Genomic DNA, 13,866 nt, shown 5'->3' with positions numbered 1-13,866 from the left:
GCATGCCCTTTCATATCCAACAGTCATATGGCCAAGGCCCAAAACTCCACACTCCCTAAAGTATCCCACAAAATTATAGATGTGGAAAAATCATTGGAATCATAAAGCTCATAAATATACATCCTTTCTTCCACTTGGCTAGAAAATAACCGCACTACCAAGAAGCCGAGGTGCTGCCAGCTTGGCCTGTGCTGCTGACACTTCCCGCCTCTCCTCCTCGGGCATTGACTGTTTAGCTCTGCCAGTGAGGAAACCGCTCTGCCAGGGCTGGTCCTCAGCAGGGCTGGGCTGACCTCCTGGAGTACCCCTGCCTGGTGGGACAGGCGCATGGGGAACCATGCAATACTCTTTATTTGTCTAAGTTTTGTGACCACCCAAACTTCTCTCTTATTTGTTGCATTTTCTTCTTCCTATCTTGAATGCATTCTGAAGAAAAGGATCACATCTGCATATATTCCTTAAAGAAAATTCTTTTTATTGTTACATGTTCTGTAAAATTATTTTACTTGATTGCTCATTTATATGTTTATTATCTTTCTTTCCCACTAAAATGTAAACTCCAAAGGGCATGGGGTGGGCCTTATTCACCGTTGGGTCCCCAGCACAAAGAGTAAGTGCTCTGTAAATAGTTGACAAGTAGAGGACAGCATAAAAATTAAAATTCTTTTAGTAGAAAAATAGGAAAAGAAAAATTAAAATTAACATTTATCGATTGCTAACCATGTGCCAGGCATGTGCTCATCATTTTATATGGATTGTCTCCTTTAATCCTCTCTCGTTTTTGCTGCTACCTGTGGAAGTAGATACTGTTAACACCCCCTTGTACTAAAACAAAGCAACAACAACAAAGGCAAGCACACAGGTCATCAAAATTTCTTCTGAAAGGTCAAGGGAACAGATTAGTCCTGAAGCTTGGGCAGCAGCTGACAAACAACAGTGCTTCAGCTGGATCCCTGAATTGATAGGCTCCAGATTACATAAGAGTTGAAGAGTTTTCCTGTCTGAGGACATCAGGGGGTCTGGGGAAGCAGCTGCTCTAAGCATTGCCTCTGAGAACACCAGGACCCCGTGATGCCTGTCTGGGCCATCTTCTGGTGGGGGGGAATGGTCCAGGGGCCCTTCCTGATGTTTGTGAGGAGCTCCTGCTGACACATGTGGGCTGGCTGGGTCCATCCCTGCGTTGTCATCATTGTCCTGGCTGAGTCTGCAGCAGGAAAGGGTCAGTCCTGATCCTGAATGTCATCCACACAGCGCTTTTCCTGGTGCCTTAGGAATGGTGGTGGTTCCCCAGCCTCATCACACAGGAGAATAAGAATTTTGTTTTGCAAAGCCATGTGCTACACATACAGACCTGTCATGACTCAGCACTTGCCAAGGTGCAGCCTGGTGGTGTAAGTCTCCATCGTGTGTATAAACAGTTAGATAGAGTCTTCTGTGTGGACACTTTAGTCCACCATCATGTGGCATGGATAATGGATCCCCGTGCTAGTCGCCATTCCCAGTGAGCATGGTGAGTCAGGTCCCCAGTTTACAGAAAGTGAGCGGGTAACACATTTCCAGGAGGGAAAGTGTTTCTTCCAAGAGAACTGAAAAGTCCAGGAAATTCAGCCTACAACAAAACTCATCAGCCCTCTGAAGGGCTGAGAGATGGACAATCATTATATACCTACTGATTGATGTGTTTATACTCTGGCTCCTCCCACAAAGATTAAGGTAAAGACAAATTTAATAAAGAGTATATATACTTCTTATCTTGATGGCCAGCCATGTAAGGATCATTATCTGGCTTTTATTTAAACTCCCGGTGGGTCATGTGTTTTTCTTTCAGGAATTTAATCAGACACTCTCCTGAAACAAAGTCTGCTAAACCTGGGAATTCAGAGGGTCTTGGAGCTGCTTAGCCCAGTGTGGTAGCCACCAGCCAAGTGTGGTATTTAGGTTTGAATGAATTAAAATTAAATAAAATTAAAAGTCAGTTCCGTAGTCACACTGGCCACATTTCAAGTGCTCGGTAACCACGTGGCTATTTTCAGATATAGAAAATTTCCATCATCACAGAGGGTTCTATTGGACAGAGCTACCCTAGAGAACACTTTCCTATTATCACATTTAGTCATGGAATTCTCTTTCTCCTGCAACCTCCTGCCACCCCCTTCCACTTGGAGAAGGAAATCCACACACTGCATTGTGGGGCTGTCTTAGCCGCCACAGCAGCAAGATTCACTGTAAACTCTTGATCTGAGCAGTCACCACAGACACATCAGGGACCCCATGGGACAAAGTAAAAAGGAAGGAGTTTTTCAGCAATATGTGAAGAAACTCATATATAAACTTAGGGGGGAAAGCAGGATACAGGACAATATATAGAACGTTCCAGTTTTGTGTGTATATATCTAGCAATGTCTGAATTGTGAAAATAAAGGTAGTTTTTGCCTTTCTTTGTTGATACTGTTTACATTTTCCTGTTGGAATAATTAACAACAAATATTTTTATAATCAGAAAAAGAATTTGTTTTTGGATGGAAAAAAAAATTGTTCCCAAAATTGAGAAGAGAAGGAATGATTCTCCTTAATCTTCCAGGGGCTGCAATTTAGGTGGAATCGGTTTATCCAGATTCCTCCCTTCCTCATGCTTAGAGGTAAAATAACTTCTAAACTGGAGGAGAGGGGAGGACTTTGTAACTAAATGTGACATCTAACATTTATATATTTATGTGTGTATGTTCCTGTGTTATTATAAATATTTGTGTTCTCACTGTAACTAATTTATCAATCCTCAAGGGTAAGATACTGTCTTCTATTTTCTTTGGTTTCTCCAAGCACTTGATAACTATTATTGACTGACTGACTGACAGACTGAGAGAGGGACTGACCTTGCCATCGCTTCTATGTTTTATGTCCACAAAATGTGTTAACATTTTGCCTCATTCTGCTTTGGGTCTGAGCGGTGATGTTCCTTCCAAACTTGCTACATGAAATCCAGCAGCTGGAATACAGGAACCATTCATCAGAAAATGAGTTAGCTTTCTCAGGGTTTGTGTGTGTGTGTGGCAAGACCCTAATGGATGTTTTTTTAAATTTGGTTTATGGAACTAGCACAGGGAAGAGAATATGTTAAAACTCTTTGATTTGAGTGACCATAACCATCCACTGCAGTGCATTTGGCATCTCTAGTAATTGGCTCCTTGGAGGGAGCAATTTAACATGAGGGTTTTCTTTTCTTGCATTGGCTGTTAGAGTGATAAAACATGCTTGCAGGGCCCTTCTGGTTTGAACGGTTCCTCTTGTCAGCCAAGACACTCACAGGCAGGAATTACAGTCCACTCTGCCCTCCTCGCTCAGATCCAGACAGAGAGGGGAGACAGTTGGATGGAGCCCAGAAGGTTGGGTTTAATGTTTAACTTCACCAGGTATGTTTCACCACATCGCAGATCTTATATACTTTTAGACGTAGAACACTTGAATATAGATTGAAGCCATGGGACCTTTCTGCTCTCTCTCAGAAGCATGAGAGAAATAGGAAAGGGAGAATAAATAAGGCCAGTGAAAGTCTCTATCATTGTACCTTGCATATTGGAATGATTAATGCCACTACTTGGGGAGCGGTGGAGTTCAATGAAAAAGGGTACTGTTATACTGAGGAGTGCTATCAGGGAGTTCATGGGTGACGAACATGAGCAGAGCCAGCCTAGGGGAATCCAATCCTTCGTCTATGTTGCTCAGCAAAGATGTATTCCATTCCAATAGACCAAATATGATAGGTCATGGTAGTGTTTCCCCCAATGGGTGCACCATGTTTCCATGTGCCTGGGCAAGACCAGTCCAAGGAATCCCCCAAACCAAGCAGTTCCACATCCCAGATTCCCTCAAAGTTCTCAGACCTGTGGGTGCTTTGAGTCCCCACTGGGGTGAGTGAGGAAATCAGGATGTGTGTCAACTTGTGTAGGATCTAAGAGCCAACATGGGGGTGAGGCATAGAGTTCAGGGTCCACAGAGGGCCAAGAATGTTCCAGAGGATTCCATGCAAAACTTGGGGGGGTGTCACCTGCCTGCTGCCGTATCCATTCTTGCATTTGGTTATTGCTGAAGGACCAGTTTGTTGCATTTTTAAAACCTCTATCTCCCTTAATAAACTGTATTTTATTTTTGAGAACTGCATTATTATAAAATAGTTTTACTTTTTATTTTATTTAACAAACACATGTATTATTTAAAGTGTATTATTAAAATATATTGCATGTTATATAAAATTAATGACTATATAATTATGTTATTAAATTATATTATATATAAATTAACTCATTCATTCTTCATATTAACACAGCGAAGTGTAAGTACTACTATTCACCCCATTTTACAAATGAGAAAATTGAGACGCTTCAGCTAAGTAATTTACCAAGACCACACAGTTGGTAAATTGCCGAGCTAGAGTTTGAACCCAGGCATTCTGACTCCAGAATACTTGTTCTTCATCACTATTAAAATTCAGAAAAATATAAAGGCAAGAAATACCCAAGGACAACTATAGACGTCACCTTGCAATCTTTATCCTGTACATACATAGTCTTCCACATAGCTGAGCCTAGTCTCCATATTCAACTTTGTATGTTGCTTTTTTTTTAACTTAACCTTGTAATGATCTTTCCATGTTGATAAAAACTCTTTATAAATACTGTTTTAATGGTGCCATCATATTCTCACCAAGTAAATGTATCATTGTTTGCTTCACCATTCTCTTACAGTTGGCCACTTTGGCTCTTGAGTTTTCTATTAAAATAGCTAGCACATGTTGACTGTTTCTTTGCAGAAACTCTTGTTATTCAGAATATACTTTCATGACAGATTCTCAGAAGTAAAATTCCCAAGTCCAAGAGTGTGACCATTTTTAAGATTCTGGATACATGTCGTAAAACTGCCAAAAGGCTTATACTCTTTTGCAATTTCTACACCACCAAGCAGTTGTGCCTTCTCCACCATTCTCACTTCAGTGTTGAGAATGACTTTTAGAAATCTTTGCCACTGTGATAAGTAGAAAAATGGTATTTTATTGCTTTCTTGATTTTTATCTCTTTGATGGCCAGAGGATAGACAGTTTGTCCATATCAGTTTATCAATTAGATGAGTCTTTATTTATGAGTGGGCTGTTTGTGTCCTTTGCCTGTCTATTAGAATCATGAAGAAGCCTTTGGTAATCAAAAAAAGAGTAACAGTTTTTCATTCTATCCTCTTCTGCCTTGACATAGAATTTCCTTAGGTATTTTTCTAGTCTGTACTGCTATCATGCATTTAATCTTCCCTCTCAGCTTTATTGGATTTCTCCCTTGACATATATAAAGTGTACCACTCTATTCTTATAGAGGATATTATTATTTTATTTTCCACTATGTGTGTTTCCTGTGTAAACATCTGCATTGATAACTCTATCTTGGATCATAAGCTGCTAGAAAGGTTGGTCCATTTCTTTATGAGCACTTAGCCCACATTCTTTCATGATTTAATAGCGACCATAGAATAGGCTTTCCCAGCCAAGGGGAATCTGAGCTGTTACTCAGGCTTCCTTGAGGGTACTTATGGGACGTGAGAACAGTTGCGGGTTTAGTAGGCTAGATGTGGCAGGGCTCTCAAGGTTTACGTAAACTGAGAAGAACCCAAATAGCACCTCCCTACCTGTTGACAGGTGCTTCAGATGTCTTTAACCAAGGACAGAGCCTGCCAAATGCAGTTGTAGTAGAGGAAGGCACACAAGACGAGGGGACCTAAGTCTATGAAGTGGTTCCATATTCTCCATCATTTAGTGGCTGTGGAAGAAACCCTTGGGCACTTCCTCTACTAAGCCCTTATTTTTTCCATCAACAGTAGAATAGTGACATCAGTGATAAGTGATATTGATAAAGTCGTTTAAAATGCTACATATGGACCATTTCATCCAATGACTCCGCTGATCTTCACAACAGCCCTATGGAGGGGACAATGACATTCGCATTTTACAGTTGAGGAAGCAGACACAATGAAATGCTGAGAGTTAGAAAACAGCAGTGTCCCAACCCTCCCTCTGTCGATCAAGTTTAGAATTAAGATTTCGTTATTAAATGAAATTGCTCTAGTAGGCTCCAGTAATATAGTCCATTTATTTAAAATTAACCTCAGGAGAGGAGGAAAAAAAATAAAGTATCATGGAAGGTGTGAAAAACCCCAGAAAAGTACCACATAAGAGCTCAACAAAGACTATTGGATGAGAAAAAATTAAAAGGGGTAGATGGAACAAGATTAGCAAAATGTTGATTGTTTTCAAAAACTAAGAAATGTTTTTCATGTTTATCTATTATATTATTTATTAACTTCCAATTTTCCCATTTACTACAAATATCAACAATAACAGTAGTTAAGTCGTAGTTTATCCAGCCACGGAATACTACGTCTCTGTTCAAAATAATGAGGAAGATATAAATATGGGTGTACATGTATTTGCCTGTTGGAAAGACAGGTGGATGGATAGATCTATGTTCCATTTTTTTTAAGGTAGGCCTTTTTAAGAATTTTTCTCGGGTCTTATCAAATGTGAAAGACAGACTAGAATACAGGATAGAGGAAGTTAAGGAAGATGCATTCATAACTGGTGGGAGGGGCTGGGATAGCAATGCCCCTGAAGGTCAGGCCTTCAGTGACCAGGCTCTTAGAGAGTCTAAAGTCAGAAGTCCTTCAGCTTCAGTTACTAGAGAGGGAAATAAGAATGTTATGAGCCAGCAAGCCCTGAAAGTCCTAACAGTAGAAGAGCTTCAGCCCAAATAGCAGTGCATTCCAAACAGAAGATTTACCCGGAAGGTTTTACAGGAGGCCTGAAGAGTTGAAGGCATTTTGTTGTATGAAAATAGGCAGAGTGAAGGTCTAATTGGGTTGGAATGATCCTTGGAACTTGTGCCGTGAGGGAGCTCAATGCCGTGCTTGCATTTCAGGATTTTACGGACAGCTGCAGACGTTCTGTCCCCCGCATTACCCTGACTCCCCGAGAACCATGCCACCCGGCAGCTCCTGCAGTGTGGTACCTTCCTTTGAGGACTGCCTGGTGCCCGCGTCCATGGGGCAGACTGGTTTTGATGTTTTCCACAGAGCCTTCTCCACCCACTCGGGCATTACAGGTGTGTTTCCTGTCTAAGACTTAGAAACTTGGGCAGACGGGCAGGACAGACCAGGTGGCTTTCCTGTGACCGGCTCAGACTGAACGTGAACCGACACATAACTGCACCAAATTCTGTTGACTCTACCCCTGAGATGTCTCTCCTTTTTGCTTACCTTACCAGCCCTTCACCATCTCCACCCTTCCCGCCCAATTCAGGTGCCATTTGCCTTCCAAAAACCTTCCAGAAAGACAGTCCTATTTTCAAAAATGAAGGATCAGGATGCTGGCAGCATCCCCTGGTTGTGACAATCAAAAATGTTTCTAGACACTGCTAAATATCCCCTGTGGGGCAAAACAGCCCTTGATTGAGAACCAATAATTTAGACCAAATGAATATGCACTCTGCCCTCCAGTTTCTATATTGCTTTCGCGTGTATCAGCTTTCCTAGTGAATTAAGGTGAAGATATCTGGTAACCTATATGATACCTTTCTGTAGAAATTGATTTTTTAGTAACGCCTACATAATTAAATATAACAAAGGATCAAATATGCCACTTTCATGCTCAAATACCTTAAATAGTTTCCAGTCACCTGAAGAATAAAGTCAAATCTCAGCATGGCAGTCACAGCCCCCATGAGTTAGGCCCAGCCGGACTCTAAAGACCTGTAGACCCACAGGCCCCTCACTCACTGTCTTTGCTTCCTGTTTCTTCTGGAATATTCTTTCCCTACCTCCCCATCTGTGAGAATCCCATTCTTTTTTATGACTCAACTTTAATATCACTTCCTTGTTGAGTCTTCCTTCCCTCACCCTTCCCTAGAACACTTTCACTTCTATTCAGTCCATATTTTGTGCCATACCACATTTTAGCCAACTGCCTACAAGCCAGGCTCCTTCCCCAAAAGGTCCCCCAGGACGAGACCCTTCGATAGGCCTAGCCCGTGTCTAGTTGCCTCAGCGGCCCCCAGTCAGCATTTGGTGCACTGCATTGCTGCCGTTACGGGCCCGGTGAGTGTGGTATGACAGAAATCGTTGACTTCTTATGTTCTTTCTCTTCCAGTCTATGATTTGCCTTCAGGTTCCTCAAGCCTCTTTGGGGAATCTCTCCGCAGCGGGCCTGAGGACAGCCCATTCTTGCAGATCAGCGCTGTGGACCGCTGTCCCAGCCAGCTCTCCTCTGTCTACACTGAAGGTTAAAAGCTCCCCTGGCCCGGACTGCACATCCAGAACCTTTTTGATGCTTGCCACCTTTTGTTTTCATTCTCTCACCATCTGCATGAGAAAGGATGTCAACCAGAGCAGTGGAAGGCCTGGCAAAGTCACAGACACGTCTTTGGAAGGCAGGACTGGATGGTCAGAGCTGGGCTTTGCAGGAATGTTTTCTCTGTTGCTCCTTTATCTCTGGATTTGCTGGACCAGGTGACAAGCAGGACCGTCTTTTCAAAGGGAGTTAGTCTCGTTCTACTGGATACCTGTTACTTCCTGGCTGTCAACCCTGAAAGGACACCAATGAAATCATGTGGAAATGTAGTTTGGGGATCACCCTTGCTGAAAACTACAAATAGGGAAGGACAACCCAAATTGCTGGGGCCTAGTGAGCCGCCTAACCCCATGCCCTCCCCCCCTGCCGGCCCCACACAAAGCCAGGCACAACAAGGGGAATCCATGTCCAAAGCACAGTCCAGCCTCAACTCTTGGATCTTCCCCACCCCTGGGTTTCTAAGCCTTGGCCTGGCATTCCAGTAAGCCAGCTGCCCCTCTCATTTACCTATCCCCGTGCTGGCCAGTCGCTTCTCAGTGTTTCTCCAACTGCAAAAGAGGAAGCTTCTGGCAAGCACAGTCCCTTGAAAAGCACTACACTTTGTTTTCTCCTCCAGTGACCTACCTTAGTTCTTTCATTTTAAAGACATTATTTACATGTACTTTTAAAAGATGAAAAAAATCTATTTAGAGGTCTGTTCTTTGGTTGGGAATATTGTTTGGATCACTTCAGCTACATACATTTTGCCATGGCTGTAGCAATGCCTGGCCCCACCTTGCAGCACCTGTGAGCACTCCTGGGTTGTTACTTTTGCAGTTAGCAAAGGCTACTTGAGGGGCCAGGGGAGGGCTCCCACCTCCCCACGTCCCAGCACCCCAGCAGGAACCCTTGTGGGTTGCCTGTTCAGGGACTTCAGTTCAAAGACCTTGTACAAAGGAAAAGGTCATCTGACTGGTTTATCCATGGCTTCCACTCTGATGCTCATTCCAGAGAAGTACCAGAAGATGTGAAAACAGGGACAAACTGACTTGTGTGCTCCTCTGGGAAAGCCAGATTAGGGATGTCAGGTGTTTGTCCAGGGATTTCACACAGCCTCTGCTCACCTCCTTGGGGATATATGCTCATCTGTCTGTCTCCTCCCCCCTCTTTTCACATCTCTCTCACTCTCTTCCTAGCTGTGATCCAGACATGCCCCCCACCCACCACTGTCTGACCCTCAACTCTGGGGAGGACCAGCTTAAGGCAGGCAGAGGGGACCGTTTAGGAAAGGTAGGCAGAAGGAGGCAGTCCTCTTTCTGAAACTGGTTTAAGGGCCTGGAGGTTTTGCAGAGCACTTGGCTGTTTGATACCAAGGCTGAGTGGGAAGCCACTTTCTGTGACACCTTTATACGGCTATTATAACGATCCCGAGTCCTGTGTCATAGGCTATAAATTGGCTATAAAACTAAGCCAATCTGCAAAGACCTGGTAAATTCTGACATCCTGGTACTGTCGCATCTCAAGATTTCTTTTCCTTTCTCTCTTTTCAAAAATGTTTTATGAACAAAAATGAAACAATGCTATTCGTTAAACTGAGATAAGTACAATCTTCAACAAGGCAATTAAGCAGCTTGGTGTCAGCCTTGGAATCCTGTGACGGTTTGTATCATGACAGTCCGTTCCTTCCAGGCCGATTCCCCAGTCAGTAACGCTCTCCCTGATTCCAGAGTTCATTCCAGCGTGCCTTGGAATAAGATGAACAAAGAACCAACCAAGTGTGCTCATGTTGCAATGCACTTGGTCACTTTAGTTTCTCTCACTGGTGGGCTCTGCTTTGAGAAAAACTGTCATGCAGACGTCCGAGGCTGCAAAAAAGATGTTACCCACTTTACAAAACTCTGCTCTGCTTTCCAGGATGCACGTCAGGCTTGCTTTACAAATGAGCTCTCGGGCTGCTTGTAAAACACCCTCCTTGCAGATGTTGTTGGCCATGGTGCTTGGATAAAACAAGGACACGCATGTGGCCACACTGGCCAGGTGACAGCACCCCTCCTGTGTCCCCTGCCACGCTCTGAAAGAAAGGAAAACTGGTAGCTTTAGAGTGATTATCAGTTCATTCTGAAATTCTGAAGCCTTTATGAGAAACCCTAAATGTATTCCATTTGTGGGGTAAGGAGGGATAAAATTAAGGGCAAGATTGTTACTACGGTTGACGTTTTCAGTCCTGCCTTGAGGTTTTAGATGACTTAAGGTAGAAAGGAGGAAGGAAGAGAAAGCAAGAAGCCGAACCTCAGAACCATGACTGTCATCTCCCCTTTGGCCGAGAAGGGGGGTTGTGACCAGTCTCAGGTCTTATGATGAGGAGCCAAGCAGCCACAGCCCTTGCAGGCCTCCTTCCATCCAGGGCAAGGGTTCATGCTGGGCCCCCAAGGGGCATTCGTGGTGTCAGAAGGAGAACCCAGAAAGCAGGGCCCGGGGCAGCCTGTGAGGCCTCATCCACAGGTCCCAGCCTCACCCACCCAGTCCCCACTTCCCGATGGCTGCAGGGTTGAGATTAGGGCCTGGGGAGGAGGGTGGGGGGTGAGGACACAGTCATGTTCCTTTCAGAGCACACATGCTGTCCTTAAATTCCAGAATCTTGCCTCATCTTAAAAATCGTCCTTTGCTTGCTTTCACATTCTAAAAGATCTGTATATGCTTCCATCATTACTTTTGTTGCAGTAAAAGTAAAAACTTGAAAAAATCATTCCCTTCCATTTCCTGGCCTTTTTAGTCTTGAAAAGTAACCGTTTTCATAAATATGTGAACAGAGATCGTCATTGCCCTTTTTAAAAAAAAACTGGTGCTTGCGAAAATACACAGCCCAAAGCCAATTATCCTATTAGATTAAAAAAAACAAAATCAGTATGCCTAGAGGCATTTCGTTTTTCTGCATTATCTTAGTTCTCTAAAGAGATTGCATCAAAATACCCATTGTAATTTAGCCTCTGATCAGCTGTTAAATAATATTTAAATATTTCTAGTCCTTCAGGGTATCTCCCTTTTGCTGTGTCTCTCCCACATGACATAGGTGACTCTAAAATTGAAAAAAGGCCATTAGTGAGTCACAACATAGTTTCCACTGATAATAGAGTGTTGGTTTTGTTCTGTTGTATTTAAATTACCAGCATCAAGCACACGAGTTTACTAAAATCAGTTTTGAACAAGGGTAAATGTTAAACTCCCTCCGTCCCAGGACCTTGACTTTCTGATTGCCTTGAAGTATTGGGAATAGTGACTGTAAATGTTCAATTTAATTATTTGATATTTTGTTTGACTGTTTTGACCATGTCATTTTATAGCAGCATTTTTTTAACGGCACTTTTGGTTGGTGATGTGGAATTTCTGCGGTTACTTTTTTATTCTTTTTTTTTTTTGCAACAAATAAAGCAAAAAAAAGCACTCATTGGAGAAATGGCAAGTGTAAAAAAGAAGAGATTTATTTTGTACAGACAGCAGAGCATCCTGTGTTTAACGTTGCTGACATAAAGCACTTTGGGGGGACGGGGAGTGGAAATCTGTTTTCTATAAATCACACAGACTCTTGTCCATAGTTACATACACTCGTGTAGAGAAATGAACTGCATATATCATACTGGATATGGGGCCGATTTTACTCTAGGGGCACATCTGGTGTGTATTGTCATAAATCTTTTAAAGAATTAGGTACACTTTTTTCTATTAATATGTATAGTTTTGTGATTTGTCACAGTTATGTTTCATATAATCATAAGTTATTTTGTCTTGTTTCATGAACTCCTTTTTTTATGTCAAAAGTAAAATGAAGGGATTGTGCACTTGGTACAGAATAAAACTGGAAATAGAGGATACGCCAGCCTGCCTGAGATCCTCCTTCAGCATGTTGCTTTAAAACACAATGGCAACAATCGTTGTTTGTTTGTTTTATTTTGTTTTGTTTTGCCACCAGCCTCCTTCATATTGGGGATGGTAATTATAATTAAAAGCAGATGGGGGGGCGCGGGTGTCCACGGCCAGCTTTAAAACGCCGCTTTGCTTTGGGCCAGAGCTGCAGCCTGGATTTAATTATAGATATGAGGACGAAATGGCAGTAAAAATGAATGTCTCCCTGAATCCTTTACATGTTGGGAGTGTCCATAAATAAAACATGAAGTTTTATTTCATCAGATTTAATTAAAGCTTTTATACATGTTTTATTGTTTATTCTATTAATCTGCTTCACAAACTGGATAAATGTGTGCTTGGGGGTTTTTTGTGCCTTTTCAATGTCGCGCTACATCATGCTTCAGAAATGCCTCTCATGCTTGGTACTCCCGGTGGCAGGGTTTCAGCCTGCTGGCAATTGGAAGAGTAGGCCTTTTCTGCCCCGTTTTCCTAGAACACAACAGCTAAGGACACAGGCATGAGCTGGTCCCCTGACCCCTGAAGCCCTCTGATTTCCCGGTGGCGAAGGGGGCAGTTCCCACTTCCCTGGTTTCCTGCCCTGGCCTTTCTGACCCACTGCTGGGCTCCCAGTCCCTGCGGGAGCACAGGCTGTTCTCACACCTGGCTGGTCTGCTAGCAAAACACTTGGATCGAAAAGGGTCTCCATCACATTAGCTCAAGAATCAATCTTAGGAAGTTGTCCGTTCTTTGCCACCTTTTTAAGACTTGAGAATTATTTTAAGGAAAAATACAAAGGGGAAGGGACAATGGCTGCCATGTTCCCTGGGCTGCTGGGTGTGGAGGAGAGCAGATAACGGATGCCATTTTGGTTCGGGATTGTGGAGATGGAAATGGTGCTGACTAACAAGACGCGAAGGGCTCCCAGCTCCCTGAAAGGAAGCAGCTGCTCGGAGTGTGATCTGCTCCAACCGCTTTGGAGAACCAGGGTTTCTTCAACTGTTATGTTGAAGTTCCACATCCCCTATGACCCAACAATTCCACTCCTCTCGAGAAACTCTTCCATAGTTAAATGACGGTTCAGAAACAGAATGTTCGTAGCAGTGTAATGTGTAGTAGCCAAAAACTGGAAGTGACCCAACTGTCCATCAGCAGTAAAATGACTAAATGAACTGTGTAAGACAATATAGTGAAATGCCATGCAGCAAAGAAAATGACACGCTACGGCTACACACAAAAGCTCAGAGCAGTCTCATAAACTACATTGAGAGAAAGAAGTCGCCAAAGCAAATGCATAGGGTTACGCTGCTTATACAGATCGAAAACAAGCAATATTAAGCTATACAATTTAAACGGTAAAAGTGTGAGGAACAGCACAGAAACTGTTATCTCAAAGGTCCAGATACTGTTTAACACTGCTGGGTTAGAAAGGGCCTGTGGTGGTTCAAAGCCCAGAAAAACATGTTCTTAAACTTAATCCACTCCCGTGGGTGTGAACCCATTGTAAGTAGGACCTTCTGATGAGGTTACTTCAGTTAAGGTGTGGCCCACCTCGATCAGAGTGGAGTCCTTTTTGAGAGACTGAAATTCAGACACACACATACACA

At 43.0% G+C, this 13,866-nt stretch overlaps 1 protein-coding gene across 8 annotated transcripts in view; it reads left to right on the top strand.

Annotated features, from left to right (window-relative positions):
- GLIS3 (GLIS family zinc finger 3) overlaps window positions 1–12,571 on the top strand; it is a 465,077-nt gene extending 452,506 nt beyond the window's left edge. For all 8 annotated transcript variants that reach the window (XM_037798109.1, XM_037798114.1, XM_037798121.1 and 5 more), the window contains 2 exons: window positions 6,954–7,136; window positions 8,180–12,571. In XM_037798109.1, the coding sequence (XP_037654037.1) occupies window positions 6,954–7,136; window positions 8,180–8,316 (320 nt within the window). In that variant the 3' untranslated portion in view covers window positions 8,317–12,571. The remainder of the gene's footprint in view (window positions 1–6,953; window positions 7,137–8,179) is intronic.
- The last annotated feature ends 1,295 nt before the right edge of the window (window positions 12,572–13,866 follow it).

Source organism: Choloepus didactylus, chromosome 10, assembly GCF_015220235.1.
Source record: "Choloepus didactylus isolate mChoDid1 chromosome 10, mChoDid1.pri, whole genome shotgun sequence".
In the NCBI taxonomy this organism is placed as follows: Eukaryota; Metazoa; Chordata; class Mammalia; order Pilosa; family Megalonychidae; genus Choloepus; species Choloepus didactylus.
This window is presented reverse-complemented; position numbering and strand designations above follow the sequence as displayed.